The 22,214-nt window shown below is 37.0% G+C and overlaps 1 protein-coding gene across 1 annotated transcript in view; it reads right to left on the bottom strand.

Moving 5' to 3' along the window:
• The window catches only part of LOC107712761 (adhesion G protein-coupled receptor B2-like), a 135,432-nt gene that overhangs the window by 63,421 nt on the left and 49,797 nt on the right, over nucleotides 1–22,214 (bottom strand). The window contains exon 7 of the mRNA XM_016518099.1: nucleotides 18,417–18,546. Coding sequence (XP_016373585.1) covers nucleotides 18,417–18,546 — 130 coding nt within the window. The remainder of the gene's footprint in view (nucleotides 1–18,416; nucleotides 18,547–22,214) is intronic.

Below are 22,214 nucleotides of genomic sequence, written 5' to 3'. Positions count from 1 at the left end.
TCTATAGAACTCATTATAATCAGTGATGCTGTCTACACTGGATGCGGCGCGGCACGACACGACAAATCCCCAACAGTAAACTGCTGCCGCGTTCTATTTATGACGTGCTGACACAAATTTCAAATGATTTTCAAAGGTCACTTTGCCGCGTCCAGTGTAGACAAACTTTAGCTGATGCGGCGCGACACAACAACTGTCGCGTCCGGTGTAGACACGGTGTAACGGTTGCCTTACACTATGTACATTACAGTACATAAAATTTCACTTACCACATAAACAGAGTAAGGAGAGATGACTGAGGACGATGGCGAATGACTTGCAGATCCTCAGTACCACTGACAAACATATAATCTTGTAAAATGTGTGGCAAGTACTCCCGCTCCATAGTATAAAGAGAGTACGTGCGATTGCGAACCTCGAAAGTGAAAGTAAAACTAAATGCGAACGTGCTTTCAAAAGCACGATGCCAGTTTCAATGCCAGGTATAGTAGCGGCTCCCTGATGCCAAAATATATATGTAGTATAATTACCCAATTATATAACTGCGAGGAAAAATATTGAAATATATATTTTCCTCCCATCTCGTATTAATTCCCTTTAGAGGTTCCGCCTACACGTCATTTTTTTTCCGAACACGGTATTGGGATACGGGGGGAATGGGGGGGGAATCACGATGCCGGCTCAACATCGTGATGTCTATCAGCCATCAGTGATGGACGATGGCATTGTCTATCGGCCCAGCCCTAATTTGCCATGTCCACAGAGAACCTGCTGAGGTGGAACCTGTTCCCATTCATGGGCCTGCAGCCCTAAGTGGCCATACCGGGCCTGCAGCCCTAAGCGGCCATACCATAAGACTTGTCGTAAAAAAGCATATCCCACAGCTCCCATTGGCTCTGAGAGCCATAGATGGCATGCAAATTACATAGGGAATTATAGACCGTGTATCCCAGCACACCCCAGGGCAGAGTGAAGCTCCTCAGCAAATAGGAGTCATGTCTATTTTCAGCCCAGGCACTTTAACCTACTTCTCCAGCCTCACACGCTGCATAGCCACCATTTTTTCCCTGATCTCTCCTCTTCCCGTTCGTTCTCGCTCCGCAATAACTCATTATGACAATAAGAAATGCACTTAGCGGAACCAGGGATCGAGGACAAGGGAAAACAAGAAAAACCTAACACAAACTTAGTCAGACTCGGCATTAATCAAACAGTTGAAACTCTCCGAGGCGTATTGTTCCCTCATCTAAGCCCTAAGACCTTCGAGACCAAGCCTCGATCTGCTGTTTGGATGCGCGCCGCAACACTCCACCTGATTCACCCAGTATATACCCACATCAGGAGAGACCGAGTGTCATTTTAGCATATGCTAACGCTATCCTTCAAGTTCCCTGGACACTTGTTATCTTTGAAGTTGGGAGAGAATCGCAGAGTGGCGGGACTGTTTGTCAGGGAGGCGGTGCGAGCCTGAAGCCCAAAACAGGGCACTGATCAATCATCAGGCTCCAAACCTACCAGGAGCTTCCCAAAACAGGACGACCCAAGAGCTTGCTTGGGTGTCGCTAATGTCGACAAGCAGTTAGAACTGCATTATACGAAGATTTGCTGTAGAATAAACCGGTTTACATCCTGTAATTGGGCATTAAATGAACATGCAAGAAGGGACCGTTCTCCTAACAAAAATGAGCTGGGATATGCATCGCCCAGGAGAGCAGCTATGCTTATTACTGTGTGAGGAATCATATCACCTCAGCGGGGACTTACACTAGGCCGTGTGCTAATGAGAAACATGGCTAGCGTGGCCCCACTTTATATTAAGTGGCCTTAACTACTATGAACTTACATCAAAAATTAAGTACAATGTACTTATTGTGTTCATATTGTATTGCAAAACACTTTTGTTGCTATTGAGGTGGGATACAGGTAAGGTTAGGGACAGGTTTGGTGGTCTGGGTAGGTTTAAGGGTGGGTTAAGGTGTAAGGGATGGGTCAACAGTGTAATTATAAATGTAATTACAGAAATTAATTACAGATGTAATTACATGCAGGTATTTTTTAAATATAAGTACAATGTAAAAACATGTATGTACACAATAAGTGCATTGTAGCAAATTATTAATTTAAATGTAAGTACATAGTTGTTAAGGACACTTAATATAAAGTGGGTCCGCTAGCGTCTTAGCAATTGTGCTGGTGTCACGGCGGAGACTGAGCATTTCACTGCGAGGGACTGTGCTCATATTAGTATTTACCTCTTTGGTGCTGTTGGCAAACTCCCCATGTTTCATTTCATTCATCTCTTTGGAGTCTAATGGTTAACAATCTGGGCTGGTAATCAAAAGGTTGAGGGTTCAAATCCTGTAGTAATTAATTAGTGGTCAAATTTATTAATATCTTGTACAAGATGCCCAGCATTATATTAATAACACATAGAACTAGATTTGCATTTCCTAAAGGAACTACCAATACTGGCAGCAACAGTGAAAGTGTTTTAGTTCTGCATAAATGAACAAGTAAGGAATCAAACAAAGTAAGCAAATAAAGAATTTTGAACATTAATAAAATGTGTTTAGCAATAAGTATGCAAGTGTATTACATAAATAAGATGTGGCCATGCTACATGTCATTCCTTGCCATTTACAATCATGACGACTTCCCTCTCATGGGACAGTAGTCTATGGGATGCATTCTTCAGAACTGCCTTTTCACCCATTGTTTTTTTAATACAGTCCATGCGTATATAGTACTCATTTGTTGTACTGCTTTTCCTATACTACATAGCAGGGAAGTAGGCATAGTCATAGTTGTTTTCTGTTAGCTGTACTCGAGAATGATGTGCCTGTGTATTATCATTAAAACAAAATACATAAAAACATTTTTGTTAATTAAAATTAATTTAAATAAAGATGGTAATAAATAGTAAAAATACTATTTAGTATGCAAATAATTGCAGGATAGAAGACCAATTAAAATTCAAAATGCAAATACAATCACGATTCCAATTTGAATGGTGAACATTCTAATAATGTACATCAAAAGGAAATTTCACATTTTAATTTTAGATTTCTTAAAGTTCTTAAAAAACAAAAATAGCTAGCACACTTAAGGCTGAAGTTGTCTGCAAAAGATAGTTGGAATAGAGTATGCATGTTAAATGGTCCGAGCTGAATTAATTGCATAAAATTGAAGAGAAAAAAATATGTTTGAGAAACATCAATACAGTTCTGCCTTGCAAACACTGTAAAAGCTGTTTCAACAGACGTTGCTGCTTCAGAGTGACATTAACTGACCTTTAGAGCTGTTTTACATTTTTTAAGGAACTGTACACCAAAAAGGACACTCATTTTTGCAATTCAAATAGCTCTGCATGCCTTCTCTCAAAATACTTGCAAAAGAACAAAACACAGATAGGGTGAGATATACAAGACCCTATGAAAACCATCCATCTACAACTATTGAACAGCCTTAGAAATCACAATGTCTTTTATAGGGCAGTTAAAGTTACACCCAGTGGATCGGATAACCTGCAGACATAATGTTTATCTCCATAAAATAGGTATTTATCTGTGCTTCTGTTTGTCTGTATACAGGGGTAGCAAGATTGGTCAACAAGCCTGAGGCAAATTGCAACACTATAGATTCCCTGATACCGAGAGAAAGACCTCCGTCCTTCATCCAACCAGACAGCAAGCATGTTAGTATGCAGGGCAGGTAGGCCTACTTGTTCAAAATGGGCGCATGCGTGTGTCTGTACTAAAGGGGGTAATAACACCGGATCTTAGCATGCTCTGTCATGTGTGTCTTTGTCTGCGCTTGAGTGCCTCTAGTTTAATCCTGTGTGACGATGAATCAGTAGCATGGGAAAACATGGGAAAACTGACAGGCGACAAATTGTTATGGCCTAAAGAAACCGCTATCTTCTCTGTGCCAACAACTCCCATCATCCATCACCGAGTAACTGATTAGCACAGAGTTATGCATACTATGAGGCTAGCATGTTAACCAGGAAGCCTTTGAGCTTGTAGTCACTGCATATAAGAAAAGAGGCACTGGCTTAAATAAAAGCTCTGTTTTAAATAAAACACACCTCTAACCTTAGTAAATAGCAGCGTTTTGCTCTTTGGAAAAGACAGCAGGGGATAAACAGGATCTGTGGGTGATAGCAGCTATACTAAAGATGGCCTGTAATGACAGAAGCTCATGCCACTTTCCCCTCCCTCTCTTCTCGATTAAACACGAAGGTTAACCCATCCGTCTATTAAACAATTTATCTTTCCTTCTTCCTCCATATAGTCTAATAATAATAATAATAATAATAATAATAATATAAAAATAATAATCATAATTATTATTATTATTATAAATGGGTTTTCTATTGATCAGCATTTTCTTTAGTTGTATTCTTGAAAAAAAATAATTATAATACATTATAAAATTGTTAGTACAATGGTTATTACACTTATTATTACACTTATTATTATTATTATTATTATTATTATTATTGTAAACTGTCAAGAATAAATACAAAACAATAAAAACCCATTACTACTACTACTACTAGTACTACTGTTTTATGTTGTATTAATTCTTAATAGCTTACACAAATAATCATTATTAATAATAATGATTATTATTATCAATAGTATTATTATTATTATTATGAGTAGTAGTAGTAGTAACAATAACAACAATAATAATCTAACAAAAATTATATTTGATACTATTCACTCTCACAACATTTCAGTGTTCACAGGAAACTGAAGGAAGTCCTTGTTCTGCCAAAACTTTGAATCAAGTTTAAGAGTCTATGCAATAAAACAATTAAAAAATTAAGATGGCATCTTTTAAAGCTAATGTATGTGATTGTCTCATGTCAAAAAGCTTGACACTTTGGGTTTTCACTTTGGGTTCCTCTTTCTGGTACTGTGATACTACTGAAGTACTGGTATACCACGCAACACTATCAGGGGCTAAATTGTAACATCACATCACATAGTGAGTATCTTTGCTCTCTTCCGGAGACTCTAACACTGATTCACAAGTCACTCACACTACAGTCTCTCAACAAAACACCAAAACATCCCTTTAACAAGTTCCTAAGACAGTATAATTGAAATGCATTTTCCATCACGTCCGACTCTCCTCTAGTTCTCAACTACAAAGCCCAAGAGCAGTCTTGATCTGTAATACTGAGAAGATACCAGAGTCTTGGGAGGGCAGAAAGCTCAGAGCAAAACAAGATGAATGTGTTTAGACCGCTGGATATCTGTCAGAGCAGCTGTTTTACTTCACAGGGCCCTATTCAGGACTTTTCCATCAGAGGTTTACAGATTCAAAAAAGGGAGAAAACAAATTAGCTCTGTTCCAAAAGTCAGCTGACTTGATGTCTACATAGGCAGAATCCTGCATTCTAAAAGGGAACCCTCATATATGACTGATTTGAAACATTTTCCATCAATATGGTCTGTTTGCTAATAGTGTCGTTTACTCTGCACTTCCAAATGTCACCAGGCACTCCCGCAAAAGCCAATAGCCAGGCACTGACGTCATAATGAGGACAAAAATTGATAAATGTCGATTAGGAAGCATTGACCTACAGCTTTAGGTCTAGGTGACAGATATGAGCCATCAACCTTTAGAGCTGTTTTACATTTTTTAAGGAACTGTACACCAAAAAGGACACTCATTTTTGCAATTCAAATAGCTCTGCATGCCTTCTCTCAAAATACTTGCAAAAGAACAAAACACAGATAGGGTGAGATATACAAGACCCTATGAAAACCATCCATCTACAACTATTGAACAGCCTTAGAAATCACAATGTCTTTTACAGGGCAGTTAAAGTTACACCCAGTGGATCGGATAACCTGCAGACATAATGTTTATCTCCATAAAATAGGTATTTATCTGTGCTTCTGTTTGTCTGTATACAGGGGTAGCAAGATTGGTCAACAAGCCTGAGGCAAATTGCAACACTATAGATTCCCTGATACCGAGAGAAAGACCTCCGTCCTTCATCCAACCAGACAGCAAGCATGTTAGTATGCAGGGCAGGTAGGCCTACTTGTTCAAAATGGGCGCATGCGTGTGTCTGTACTAAAGGGGGTAATAACACCGGATCTTAGCATGCTCTGTCATGTGTGTCTTTGTCTGCGCTTGAGTGCCTCTAGTTTAATCCTGTGTGACGATGAATCAGTAGCATGGGAAAACATGGGAAAACTGACAGGCGACAAATTGTTATGGCCTAAAGAAACCGCTATCTTCTCTGTGCCAACAACTCCCATCATCCATCACCGAGTAACTGATTAGCACAGAGTTATGCATACTATGAGGCTAGCATGTTAACCAGGAAGCCTTTGAGCTTGTAGTCACTGCATATAAGAAAAGAGGCACTGGCTTAAATAAAAGCTCTGTTTTAAATAAAACACACCTCTAACCTTAGTAAATAGCAGCGTTTTGCTCTTTGGAAAAGACAGCAGGGGATAAACAGGATCTGTGGGTGATAGCAGCTATACTAAAGATGGCCTGTAATGACAGAAGCTCATGCCACTTTCCCCTCCCTCTCTTCTCGATTAAACACGAAGGTTAACCCATCCGTCTATTAAACAATTTATCTTTCCTTCTTCCTCCATATAGTCTTGAGGACTGGGGCTAGAGCTGTCACAATATCTTAATTATGTCTCACTGTACAATACCCACTAAACTATCACAAAAACCAAATAGTATCTTGATACCACTCATTTTGTTTGGATGGGTCATTATTGCTGAGGGATGTTCAAACGTATTTATTCTTGACAGTTTACACACACACACACACACACACAAAAACAATTAAAAAATTAAGATGGCATCTTTTAAAGCTAATGTATGTGATTGTCTCATGTCAAAAAGCTTGACACTTTGGGTTTTCACTTTGGGTTCCTCTTTCTGGTACTGTGATACTACTGAAGTACTGGTATACCACGCAACACTATCAGGGGCTAAATTGTAACATCACATCACATAGTGAGTATCTTTGCTCTCTTCCGGAGACTCTAACACTGATTCACAAGTCACTCACACTACAGTCTCTCAACAAAACACCAAAACATCCCTTTAACAAGTTCCTAAGACAGTATAATTGAAATGCATTTTCCATCACGTCCGACTCTCCTCTAGTTCTCAACTACAAAGCCCAAGAGCAGTCTTGATCTGTAATACTGAGAAGATACCAGAGTCTTGGGAGGGCAGAAAGCTCAGAGCAAAACAAGATGAATGTGTTTAGACCGCTGGATATCTGTCAGAGCAGCTGTTTTACTTCACAGGGCCCTATTCAGGACTTTTCCATCAGAGGTTTACAGATTCAAAAAAGGGAGAAAACAAATTAGCTCTGTTCCAAAAGTCAGCTGACTTGATGTCTACATAGGCAGAATCCTGCATTCTAAAAGGGAACCCTCATATATGACTGATTTGAAACATTTTCCATCAATATGGTCTGTTTGCTAATAGTGTCGTTTACTCTGCACTTCCAAATGTCACCAGGCACTCCCGCAAAAGCCAATAGCCAGGCACTGACGTCATAATGAGGACAAAAATTGATAAATGTCGATTAGGAAGCATTGACCTACAGCTTTAGGTCTAGGTGACAGATATGAGCCATCAATTATAATTTTATTCCCGTTTGTCACTCTTCTATTCTCTTAGGAAGCAACGTGTTCAGAAATGGCACAGCACATTTTATGAACAGTGACTTGCAAAATGTATGTCGCGTATTTTAGAAAACTATAACACATAAAACCATTCTAAAATGAATAAGCATTATACAACCTTGATATTACAATGCAAAGTGATCATCACGGACAATCCACAACATTCAATGGTGCAAGCTTAAAAGGATGGCGTGACTCTATTCATGACTATGTTCATGACTTTCTTTATACACTATATTTTGACATTTCTCAAAATATATCTCTCTCTCTCAAAAAAAAAGAAAAAGAAAAGAAAAAGAAAACAGTCATACAGGTTTAGAACAACAGAGAATTTCAATTTAGTTGTAACTATACTTTTAAGATTGTAGCTTGTGACTGCTGCTATTATATTGTACGGTGACAGAGAAGTGCAAAGCAAATCACAATTCTGAAAACAAAATAACAAATTACAAACGCAAATGCAAGTCTAAAAAACAAAATAACAATTCAGAAAGCACAACAACAATTCAGAAAACATTATAACAAGTCAGAAAACACAATGATTTTATCAATATGCTATTTACACTAAGTGCAAATACCTATTTACACTATGTTAAAATAGCAGGATTTCTACTATCAAGTATACTACTTGTTGCAAATAGTGGCAATTATCTGCACTTCAGTATTGTAGTACATTATAAAACAGTATGCAATAATAACGTATTGAGTGTAAATTATAATTTTAATTTTAATTATTAAATGGATGCCACCTTATTGGTACAATAAAGCCCTCCCTACACCTACCCTAACCCTACCCGATACTTTATTTTCAACTTTTTGATTATTTCCTTAATTTTTATTGAAAATAAATGCCTTTACGATGTGATACGAGATTTGAAAAGGGAGAAAAAAAAGTTCGGCAAAAGGCGGGATCGAACCCGGGTCGATCGCGTCAAAAAGCCGATGACATGTACTTATTCATCTGCGCCACTGGAGCTGATGTTTTATAGTCACTTTTAACTAAATGTAAATAGACACCCCGTATTTTTTTATTCCATAGTAAGGGCAATTCATACAATACATTTAAACTGAGCTACTTTAATACCATCTCCGAACTTTCTACCACGACTCTGCTGTTCTTCGGCTGGTTCTTCCTGTATACGTTGGTTGACAGATGTCTCGTCCAGTCAGCGGTGAGTAATCCCAAACCAATGGTGCTGTCTCAAACTATACCTACCTCTTCCGGTTTGTCTGATTTGTCATTTTTCTTTCTGACTTGTAAATTTGTTTTCGGATTGTCGTTGTGTTTTCTGACTTGTTATTTTGTTTTCGAATTTGTCATTGTGTTTTCTGACTTGTTATAATGTTTTCTGAATTGTTGTTGTGCTTTCTGAATTGTTATTTTGTTTTTTAAACTTGCATTTGCGTTTGTAATTTGTTATTTTGATTGCAGAATTGTGATTTGTTTAGCACTTCTCGGCCACCGTAATATTGCTATATATTGCTATTTATGCTCACCAAGGCTGCATTTATTGGAAAGAACATAAATAAATAAATAAATAAATAAATAAATAAATTAATTAATTAATTAATACATTTTCAATTTAAAACAACTTTTTTTCTATTTATATACTTTTTAATATCATTTATTCCTGTGATGGCAAAGCCAAATTTTCAGCAGACATTACTTCAGTCTTCAGTGTCACATTACCCTTCCAAAATCATTCTAAAATGCCGATTTGCTGCTCAAGAAATATTTATTTTTATCAAAACTGTTGTGCTGCTTAGTATTTTTGTGGAAAGTGTGTTTTTTCAGGACTCTTAAATGTCTTTATGAAAGTAAATTACTTTACTGTCACTTTTGATCAAAAGCTCTTTATAAAGGTATTTCTTTAAATCATCTAAATAATACATTTTATTTAGAATGCACTTTTCTCATACCCAAAGCACTAGACTTTGAATAGACACACTTTAGTAGTCTTCCATTATGTGTGAATTAGTAAACATGACTTCTGACTTTAAAATGTTCTCTCCTCTACTTTTCTTCTTTTTATTTTAGTATTCCTTTTAGCTATGCAGTTTTTAGAACTGGCATTGCATCCACCTTGCCTCCCTGTACCCAAAGCTCAATGCCCTGACTGTGCAGTACTGTGCCTGATGGGCAGTGCTATGCTCTCTCTCTCTCTTTCTCTCTCTCTGCATTTGTGTGTCTGCCTGGCACGCTGTCTCTAGCTGGTGGCAGTGGTGGTGGCAGCCAGCAGCGTGTGGTCCAGCTCTTGTGTGACTGTGACTAGCCCCTGGCTCTACTCTCTCCGCCCCACATTGCTCATTCCTCACGGCTATTCTCCATCTCCCAGCATCCCCTTCGTCTGCAATGAATATCAATCACTGTAATGGGGGTGCTTTCGGATGAAAAAACACTCGGCTAAACTAAACTGGGTCAGTATCCTTTCATTAGTGACGCAGTAGAGGCGAGGGGAGGAAGTAAAAGGGAAAACAATCGAGAGAGACAGAGATAAATATGTATATATATATATATATATATATATAGAGAGAGAGAGAGAGAGAGAGATGTACAGTGAGGCCTCTCACTTCCATTAAGTGAAAAGAGGGCAGAGGGTCAATATAACAAGCGGCAGCACGAGTCATTAACCTGGATAGCTAAAAGCCACATCACAGATACAATGCTTAGTGTCTAGTCCTCTCAGAGTTGACGCATATCTACTCACTAGGGACTCAACACATTAGCTTGTACTAAAATAAATAAGATAAACAAAAGCTAAAGAGGTTTAGCTGTTTACCACTATTCATGTTTAGGAACATGTCAATGCAATAGTTATATTAGCATGGTTTTTAATTTTAATAGTTTGCTATTGTTGGCAGAATAAACAAATCCAATGGCCACAAAATTGCCAGTCATGAAATTATATTTTAGACCCTTTTGGTCTAAAATAATAACCCACTTTTGAAAAATGCCATTATTAAATATGTATCACACACACAAATTCATACTTGACAAAAAAAGTTGTGAAATTGTGATTTTTGTTCCTCTGAGGTATTTTCTGAGGTATTTTCTACATGTGTCATCAAGGATGTATTTGTTTGATCAAAAATACAGTGAAAACAGCAATGATGAAATATTATGACAATTAAAAATAACTAAATAAATATTTTGATACATAAAAACGTAATTTATTCCTGTGAAGGAAAACCTGAATTTTCAGCTGCCATTACTCCAGTCTTTATTGTCACATGATCCTTCAGAAATCAGCTGATTTGCAGCTCAAGTAACATATCTTACTCTTATTATCAATGTTGAAAACGGTTATACTGCCTAATATTTTTGTGGAAACCGTAACACTTTTTTTCAGGATTCTTCAGGATGGTTAGAAAGTTCAAAAGAACAGCATTTACAGGGCTCTTACTTTTGTGCTCTTGTGCTCCTAATTAAACAAATTAAAAAATAATAAAAATAGGAGCAACAGTCAAAAAATTCAGGAGCACCTTCTGATCAATAACACAAATGAGCCTTTCCATTATGAGGTGATATTTGACTCCTTAAAGTGATTTAAAGGGGCTCTTTTTTACCTTTGTAATTACATTTTTTCTAACTTTATTAAAAGTATGTCATATTTTATGTCAAATTCAAAAATGTATATTTATAAGGTTTTTCAATATTTCTAATTAAAACAATAGAATAAGAAAAATAAGTTACCGATCAAATGAAATCAGTATTAACACAATTAATTTGCACTACAGTGGTGGCACAGAAGATTACAAAAGTGGCATGTAGGTATATTTACAGACATTTATTGAGGCTCAGAGGTGGCATGAGTGCAGTTAAATTCATAAATTCATGTTGGGATTAATGGTTTACATATAAAAATTTTAATATAGAAATACTAAATGATTTAAATAACTGAAATGATACTTTAAAAATGAAACTAAAACCTCCCGTAGATGGCGGCATATCACTGATTTTATCACTGAATCATTCATTCAATTGATTCGTTTGAACGGCTGATTCATTCAGGAATGAAGCAAGTCTTTACGAATAAGTAATTAAATCATTGACTCACTAGATTCGTTTAAAAACGCACGTTCATTCATAAACGAAACACCGCTGTGTTTGTTTGGATATGTTCAGCGGCTCAGCTGTGACTTTGTTTGAAACTATTTTCGTTGACGAAATAGAGCAAAATCAGGGAATAGTGTTGCAGTCAGACAACGTAAGTCACTTAATATTAACTTCTTGTTGACTGAACTGTTGTATTAAATCAATATCACATTTGCAAAACTCCCTTAATAATCAAAAGCTGTCACAACGTTCCATTACAATCAACGAGTCTCTTATTTACATTGTGTCTACACGTTGTTATAATCAGAGGATTCGTGATCTTGCATTGTGATCTCGGCACTGAACAAAACTCTGGTGTTTTGAGCAGTGAGTGCATTCTGATTAACATTGCGTTCAAGGAATCAACAGATATGTCTGTAGTACATTACTCAATGCTGCCTGCAAAAACACGTTGTAAGCAGCCGGCGATGGGAACGTTTGGCAGCTCTCTGCGTCCCAGTTTTCTTCGCCAGCCTCTCTGTTGATAGGGTATAGCGACAACACACACAAACAGGGAACAAAAAAAAAAGAATGAATTAATTGGGTCATTCCATGAGGGAGAGCGAGAGACTGTAGTGAATATGGTGCCATGAGAACTAGTCGATGACAACCCCACTCCAAATGCTCTCAGCCACAATGGCCCTCAAGTCCACCGGCCTTGCTTTTATAATGGGCCGTCCTGCCTATTCATCTAGCCTTTCTGCAAATATCTGCTTGTCATAAACACTTTCAGGGTCTCGTCGATGTCATACCTACCACCTTCCATCATCCTCTTACTCAAAGTATCTGATACTGTATCTGAACTGTAATTATAATCATGTGATTGTTACAGAAAATCCTACTTTCATTCACCTCCTTCATTCATCCAGTAACAATCCATATTTATATAACAGTGTGCCTACATTTACACTACCATCCAAAAGTTTGGGGTCAATTTTAAATAAATTACTTTTATTCAGGAAGGATGCATTGAATTGATCAAGAGTGATGGTGAAAACCATTTATATTGTTATAAAATATTTCTATTTTTAAATAAATGCTGTTTGACAACACTGGCATAAATTAAATGTCAAAGTATATTACAATAGAAAACAGTTATTTTAAGTTGTAATAGTATTTTTACAATATTACTGTTTTTACTGTATTTCTCATCAAATAAATGCAGCCTTGGTAAGCATGAGACTTCTTTCAAAAACATAATACAAAAACATAATAACCTTACCCACCCCAAATGTTTGAACGTTAGAGTATATATGCACATATTTACATAATCTGTTTCAAATGTATTTATTTGTATGCACATTGAACAAGCTGCCAATGTGACCATGTGAACTTAAAATTCTCCCACATATGCACATGTTAAGTTCAGGGAATAAATAATGGGAATGGAGGAGGGGGAGTTTTAAAACATTTGTTAAACGTAAACTGTAAAGTTTCATGTTGATCCTCAGATTACACTCACTGCTGAGGCCAGATGGTCGGACTAAGTTGAACTTCTAATTATGGATTCATCAAATAGTGTACAACAAAAAGCACAACTGATTAAATATGTGTAACATTCTGTTGAAACAAATGAAAATTCAAGTTCAGAGCCTAGTCAAGTCAAATATGGCTGTACATATCCCGTCAAGTACTGGGTCTTTTTTTTTCAGCAGTAAGTATAGTGATGTGCTCTTTGCTAAGATGGTCCATGAATCATCACTGTGCCCTTGAGAAAGACATCTACTTAAGTCAACATGAAATCAAAATTCAGAAAATTTCTTGGGAGCATCACTACATGTTATTCCACAGGAGAAAACACTGTAACAAATGACATTTCGTCATGCAAAATTACATCGAACAAATCTTTCAAATGAACAATGAATAAGTTAATTTTATTTACTTCCAAGCAATGATTTGTATTGTACACAGTAATAGCCTTTTCAGTTCACTGAGGTCTCTATTTTGTATTTGACCCCTTTGGAGACTTTCGAATTCTGACTACAGTATATCTAAATAGCCTTACTGAATGTAAATGAACTTGGCTGGCACAATACACATTGATGTTGCGAACGCATCTGAAAAATAATTCAGGACACAGAGTGAGCTGGTGCAGAAAAAGAGCACAATCCAAGTTGTCCTAAAACATGAGATGTGCTTTATATTAAAGGGGACATCGGATGCCCATTTTCCACAAACTGGTATGATTCTTTAGGGTCTTCATGTAATGTCTGCAACACACTTTGGTTAAAATTCCTCAACTGTTGTGTAAAACACCTTTTTTATTTGTTTTTACCTTGTCAAAAACAGCTCTGTTCACAGCGACCCGTTTCGGTGCATGTCTCTTTAAATGATAATGAGCTACTGCTCACCCCACCCCTCTCTTCCGTTGGGCGTGTCGACACAAGACTCGTCAATTGCTGCCTTGGACTCCATATATGGTCTTTATCAAATAGCTAGCTATCTACATAGAAACCGGCTGCAAATTGAAAGTGCTCACTGGATGACACTGTTTCAGACCAAAATTTCATCCAGTGTCCCCTTTAACTGTACAGCTTAAACCAGCCTGTCAAATGTGTGTGCTGTTTAATTTGAGACCAGTTTTCCTCAGTGCATAACTTACATTTTTATGGCTGTATCCTGGTCTGTAAATTCACACAAGTACTTCTATTTTGCAAGGTTCATCCAGACAGCTAACAGGTTTCTGTTAACCTTCACAGACTTCAATGAATGAGCACAGATGTGCAACACTTTTTATAGATAAAGGCAGAGCCATAGTTTCTACAATAAGTCACTGTTTAAGAATAAAGAAAAAAAAGCTATTTGTTTTTTTCTCCCTTTTGTACTGAAAATAAACTAAACCAGGTTACGTACCGAAACAGACATTTTTTGTGTACCGTTACATCCCTAGTAAACACAGAAGAGGTGGTACAATATTAAAATGAATTTTTATCCTGGTATTTTCATTTTGTGGAATAAAAGAAGTAGGTATATTAGATGAATATCTTAAATTATGAGTTTATGAGTCTGTAAAGTCTACTCAAGCAGAAAAAACAGAGATAAAACTCACCGTAAAATTATAATTACAAGAACAAAAAATAAATAAAAATAGGACAGGAATTCCCAAGATTAATTAAAAAAGGTCTATAAATAAATAGTATATAAAAACAGTAAATAAAACTGTAATTATTCATACGTTCCCTCAAGGTCAAAATTGCTTAATCAAACATTTGAGGACAAATTCACTAAACAGTTGCATCACTTTTGTGTGCAGTATTTCAATGTAAAACTCTGCATCTTATTCACTAACAAGCCACAATTCAGTTTAAGTCAATGTCACTTTTTTTCAGTAAAAATATTCTATGCAAATTAGGCTTGATATTCACTCTTAATTTGCTTGGCACAATTAACACTATATTTTTGTTTAGAAGAGACGTTTGTGTACATTTTCAAGCCATCATGCCAGTGGTGATTCATCAAATGATGATCAAATGTGAAACATTTCACTGGGCTTAGGTTAATTGATAAGAAAACAATTTTATAATTTTTTAAATCCTAGTACAAGAGTTTTGTGAAATAGTAGTGAAACAAATGCATCCTTGCCATAAACCTGCACAGAAGCAACACAAGAGCACATCTGCATTGTCTATATTTTCATCTCTCTCCCTCTCTCCCTCTCTCCCTCTCTCTCTCTCTCTCGCTCTCTCTCTCTCATAAACATGCACCATTCTTTTCCTCAACACATATGCTCCCACAGCTAGTGCTCAATAAATAAAAACCCACCTAATGCAATGTAAGTGCAATCTTTCTCTAGCCTTGATCTGCAGATTGACACTTCAGAGGCAACTGATCTGAGGCGACTCCAAGTCAAAGTCTCTCTGACACCAACAGAAACAAAGACGAGCCGACAGACACGTGAATGGAATTCTGGGTATTTCTAGTTAGGCTAGGATCAAGCATAGAGCATCAGGTGCAAACCTCCCGGGGATATTAATCAACAGCAGGTGAACAGGAGCAGGTGAGATGAGAGATACAGGGCTTTGTGAAATATCATCTAAAACATTGTTTGGCAGATCTGAAAACATCCAATTACTGAGCTCTCAGAATGAGACGGGTACGCTGTCCGGACAACATCATTTACAGTCCTTCGGGACATTATCTATCTTTTTTATACCTGCTGGAAAGATGCTGTGTTTTGAATGCTGGCATGGGATGCTGGTGCATTGGTGTCCCCATCAGGCTTCTTAATCTAATTTGAAGTACCATGTAAATACCATACTATATAAATATGTTAACCATTCAGTGCCATGGGGAACCATGCATGTAAATGACTAAAATTTTTTGTCTAAAAAATTCACACAAATTTCATACCAGTAAATCAATAAATATCAATAAATAATATATATTTTCAAAATATCTGTTATAAATAAATAACACGTATAAATTATAAATAAATTAATTAATGACTAATACAAAATTAACAAATTCCATAAATATTCGGTCTGGCAAATTGTCCTTTTACAATTTTTTTTTTTTAAGATTTCAAAGGTGCGGTCACATTAGAAAACATTCTGTGAAATATTGTTGGCAAAAGGGTCCATTGTCTATTGTCAGTCTAGCGATGTATGAAGCACAGCTCACAGAAGTCATTTTCAAACCCAGCAGCTTTCTGTTGGTCAACACAGCAAATTCGCACAACCAATTTGAATCTGATGCAAAATCTGTGTGGGGAAATCTTTTGTCCTCACATTAAATTCCAGACCGCATGGATTCCTACTAAAATGACTGGATGAAAATTCGCCGAACAGCGGTGAATTTGACAGCAGCTTAAGGTTTGTGTCTGCACTTACTGTATATTTTAAAAATAAACCAACATTGTGAATTATTCAGTAAAAAGTGGGACAACTTGCCCCAGTCACTCCTATATAAACATACCATGGTTTTAGCCTCTGAGATCATCAATGAACCACAGCTTTACCAAAAAGATCATGGCAGTACCATGAACCAAATTTCAGCACGGCTAATTCCAGAAAAAAAGTCCAACACAATTTAATTCACAATTTAATTCCCTCCCAAGCGTAACCTCAATAGCCATTCCTATGCTTCAAATAGCATCAGAAAAACACATGGGCACCCTGAGTACATACCCTCCCTCTTTACAATATTAGCCAGCATGGTAAACAGACTCTGTGAACCTTTTCATTTCTCCCGATGGTTTGAGGTTTTTCTCTCATGCAATTATCAGTAGCTTAGGCATTTTCACTCTTACTCTGCCACTTTGTCATACACACAAAAGCAAATACACATGCTAAAAGCAAGGGCAAACAGGGTGACATATGGGGAATGAAATGCCACAGCAGTCATTTTTCAGTATGTGAGTGCCACTCCATTATTTAATTAGCACATGCTATGATAAGTTTAATGAACCAGCAGTGCGCTCCCTTCCTTATCAAAGGCCCGGCCCGTGTTTGTGTTTAGGTCTCTGATTAAATGACCAGATCTGCTGTGACAGTAGTCTGGGGGGATCAGATTACAGAACAGACCAAATTGACTTTGTCCCCTTTTGTTTTTAATATCCACTACAAGATGAGCTGCCTCAAACCATGGGATGAAACATGAGATAAACGCTGGTAAAAGAGATCAAGCTGTGGTGGATTAAAGCAGCCGTTGTCTTGACAAAGGGTGGTGGTTAAATTGGACTCACGTCTACCATGAAGGCTGAAAATACGCCTTAAACAAACGAATTAAACGTGGATTCTGACAGCTAATCCATGTGAGGAACAGTTTTATTTCGGGAAAGCAATTAATTCTAATCTGGTTATAGGCACCTGCGTTATGAACTAAATATGCCCTGTTCGGAGAAGAATTATGAGAATGTAAAAAAAAATAAAAAAATAAAAAATGACGCAGAGTATAAAATGCTGCAAACAGGGGAAAACACTGAGGAAGAAAAATGAGAAAGTGATCTGAAAGAGAGGAAGCAAGAGAGAAAAAGACTGAAAATTAGCTCTGGAAGAATAAAGAAAAGGATATATTACATGACAAGAGGAATACACTCAATCTGACATATCCTTTTCACTATACAACAGAATAATTTTCTGGAACTTCATACATGCAAGGCCATTCATAATGCAGTAGTTTTCAATCGCAAATGGAATTTTTGATGTGCAAATGGACAACATTGATGTGCATCAGTGCTTTTAAACTATACCTGGGAGAAATCCCAAGCTAGACAAACCCTGACGCATAATGCATACCATGATATATTAAACACCTGGTCCACCATCTGCTTCTGTACGATACCCTCACACTATGGAGGCAAGTTCACATCGAATGTCATAGCAACAGTGCAGATGGTCACAATGTTACGCCCCTACCTTTAAGAAATCTTTACAACAAAATAATTACCCAAGAACACGCAGTTTCTGATCTTTCTTTAGATGTAGCATCAAGCATATGTGGAACAGACGGGATACTGACCTTCTAGAAAGCAACCAAACACTTCAAACAATGTTTGACAACAATATTCTCAATGTATGGCAGCATATGTTATGCATAAGACAAATTTCACCAAGGTCTAGGTCGGCTAGGCCCCATCCCGAGCAGACACTGAGAGGTGAAGTGTGGTGTGAAAAGGTAAAGACAGCACTCACCGGTTCTTTAGCTTTCTGCGCTAACACTGCAAAGGTGGACAGCTTGCTGCACAGGCATTTGGTGTGGGAGACTGCCGGCGATGGGAACGTTTGGCAGCTCTCTGCGTCCCAGTTTTCTTCGCCAGCCTCTCTGTTGATAGGGTATAGCGACAACACACACAAACAGGGAACAAAAAAAAAAGAATGAATTAATTGGGTCATTCCATGAGGGAGAGCGAGAGACTGTAGTGAATATGGTGCCATGAGAACTAGTCGATGACAACCCCACTCCAAATGCTCTCAGCCACAATGGCCCTCAAGTCCACCGGCCTTGCTTTTATAATGGGCCGTCCTGCCTATTCATCTAGCCTTTCTGCAAATATCTGCTTGTCATAAACACTTTCAGGGTCTCGTCGATGTCATACCTACCACCTTCCATCATCCTCTTACTCAAAGTATCTGATACTGTATCTGAACTGTAATTATAATCATGTGATTGTTACAGAAAATCCTACTTTCATTCACCTCCTTCATTCATCCAGTAACAATCCATATTTATATAACAGTGTGCCTACATTTACACTACCATCCAAAAGTTTGGGGTCAATTTTAAATAAATTACTTTTATTCAGGAAGGATGCATTGAATTGATCAAGAGTGATGGTGAAAACCATTTATATTGTTATAAAATATTTCTATTTTTAAATAAATGCTGTTTGACAACACTGGCATAAATTAAATGTCAAAGTATATTACAATAGAAAACAGTTATTTTAAGTTGTAATAGTATTTTTACAATATTACTGTTTTTACTGTATTTCTCATCAAATAAATGCAGCCTTGGTAAGCATGAGACTTCTTTCAAAAACATAATACAAAAACATAATAACCTTACCCACCCCAAATGTTTGAACGTTAGAGTATATATGCACATATTTACATAATCTGTTTCAAATGTATTTATTTGTATGCACATTGAACAAGCTGCCAATGTGACCATGTGAACTTAAAATTCTCCCACATATGCACATGTTAAGTTCAGGGAATAAATAATGGGAATGGAGGAGGGGGAGTTTTAAAACATTTGTTAAACGTAAACTGTAAAGTTTCATGTTGATCCTCAGATTACACTCACTGCTGAGGCCAGATGGTCGGACTAAGTTGAACTTCTAATTATGGATTCATCAAATAGTGTACAACAAAAAGCACAACTGATTAAATATGTGTAACATTCTGTTGAAACAAATGAAAATTCAAGTTCAGAGCCTAGTCAAGTCAAATATGGCTGTACATATCCCGTCAAGTACTGGGTCTTTTTTTTTCAGCAGTAAGTATAGTGATGTGCTCTTTGCTAAGATGGTCCATGAATCATCACTGTGCCCTTGAGAAAGACATCTACTTAAGTCAACATGAAATCAAAATTCAGAAAATTTCTTGGGAGCATCACTACATGTTATTCCACAGGAGAAAACACTGTAACAAATGACATTTCGTCATGCAAAATTACATCGAACAAATCTTTCAAATGAACAATGAATAAGTTAATTTTATTTACTTCCAAGCAATGATTTGTATTGTACACAGTAATAGCCTTTTCAGTTCACTGAGGTCTCTATTTTGTATTTGACCCCTTTGGAGACTTTCGAATTCTGACTACAGTATATCTAAATAGCCTTACTGAATGTAAATGAACTTGGCTGGCACAATACACATTGATGTTGCGAACGCATCTGAAAAATAATTCAGGACACAGAGTGAGCTGGTGCAGAAAAAGAGCACAATCCAAGTTGTCCTAAAACATGAGATGTGCTTTATATTAAAGGGGACATCGGATGCCCATTTTCCACAAACTGGTATGATTCTTTAGGGTCTTCATGTAATGTCTGCAACACACTTTGGTTAAAATTCCTCAACTGTTGTGTAAAACACCTTTTTTATTTGTTTTTACCTTGTCAAAAACAGCTCTGTTCACAGCGACCCGTTTCGGTGCATGTCTCTTTAAATGATAATGAGCTACTGCTCACCCCACCCCTCTCTTCCGTTGGGCGTGTCGACACAAGACTCGTCAATTGCTGCCTTGGACTCCATATATGGTCTTTATCAAATAGCTAGCTATCTACATAGAAACCGGCTGCAAATTGAAAGTGCTCACTGGATGACACTGTTTCAGACCAAAATTTCATCCAGTGTCCCCTTTAACTGTACAGCTTAAACCAGCCTGTCAAATGTGTGTGCTGTTTAATTTGAGACCAGTTTTCCTCAGTGCATAACTTACATTTTTATGGCTGTATCCTGGTCTGTAAATTCACACAAGTACTTCTATTTTGCAAGGTTCATCCAGACAGCTAACAGGTTTCTGTTAACCTTCACAGACTTCAATGAATGAGCACAGATGTGCAACACTTTTTATAGATAAAGGCAGAGCCATAGTTTCTACAATAAGTCACTGTTTAAGAATAAAGAAAAAAAAGCTATTAGTTTTTTTCTCCCTTTTGTACTGAAAATAAACTAAACCAGGTTACGTACCGAAACAGACATTTTTGTGTACCGTTACATCCCTAGTAAACACAGAAGAGGTGGTACAATATTAAAATGAATTTTTATCCTGGTATTTTCATTTTGTGGAATAAAAGAAGTAGGTATATTAGATGAATATCTTAAATTATGAGTTTATGAGTCTGTAAAGTCTACTCAAGCAGAAAAAACAGAGATAAAACTCACCGTAAAATTATAATTACAAGAACAAAAAATAAATAAAAATAGGACAGGAATTCCCAAGATTAATTAAAAAAGGTCTATAAATAAATAGTATATAAAAACAGTAAATAAAACTGTAATTATTCATACGTTCCCTCAAGGTCAAAATTGCTTAATCAAACATTTGAGGACAAATTCACTAAACAGTTGCATCACTTTTGTGTGCAGTATTTCAATGTAAAACTCTGCATCTTATTCACTAACAAGCCACAATTCAGTTTAAGTCAATGTCACTTTTTTTCAGTAAAAATATTCTATGCAAATTAGGCTTGATATTCACTCTTAATTTGCTTGGCACAATTAACACTATATTTTTGTTTAGAAGAGACGTTTGTGTACATTTTCAAGCCATCATGCCAGTGGTGATTCATCAAATGATGATCAAATGTGAAACATTTCACTGGGCTTAGGTTAATTGATAAGAAAACAATTTTATAATTTTTTAAATCCTAGTACAAGAGTTTTGTGAAATAGTAGTGAAACAAATGCATCCTTGCCATAAACCTGCACAGAAGCAACACAAGAGCACATCTGCATTGTCTATATTTTCATCTCTCTCCCTCTCTCCCTCTCTCCCTCTCTCTCTCTCTCTCGCTCTCTCTCTCTCATAAACATGCACCATTCTTTTCCTCAACACATATGCTCCCACAGCTAGTGCTCAATAAATAAAAACCCACCTAATGCAATGTAAGTGCAATCTTTCTCTAGCCTTGATCTGCAGATTGACACTTCAGAGGCAACTGATCTGAGGCGACTCCAAGTCAAAGTCTCTCTGACACCAACAGAAACAAAGACGAGCCGACAGACACGTGAATGGAATTCTGGGTATTTCTAGTTAGGCTAGGATCAAGCATAGAGCATCAGGTGCAAACCTCCCGGGGATATTAATCAACAGCAGGTGAACAGGAGCAGGTGAGATGAGAGATACAGGGCTTTGTGAAATATCATCTAAAACATTGTTTGGCAGATCTGAAAACATCCAATTACTGAGCTCTCAGAATGAGACGGGTACGCTGTCCGGACAACATCATTTACAGTCCTTCGGGACATTATCTATCTTTT

This window comes from Sinocyclocheilus rhinocerous, unplaced genomic scaffold, assembly GCF_001515625.1.
Source record: "Sinocyclocheilus rhinocerous isolate Xijiao unplaced genomic scaffold, SAMN03320098_v1.1 scaffold1590, whole genome shotgun sequence".
NCBI lineage: Eukaryota > Metazoa > Chordata > Actinopteri > Cypriniformes > Cyprinidae > Sinocyclocheilus > Sinocyclocheilus rhinocerous.
The sequence above is the reverse complement of the archived record's forward strand: the minus strand, read 5'-3'. Positions and strand labels throughout refer to the sequence as shown.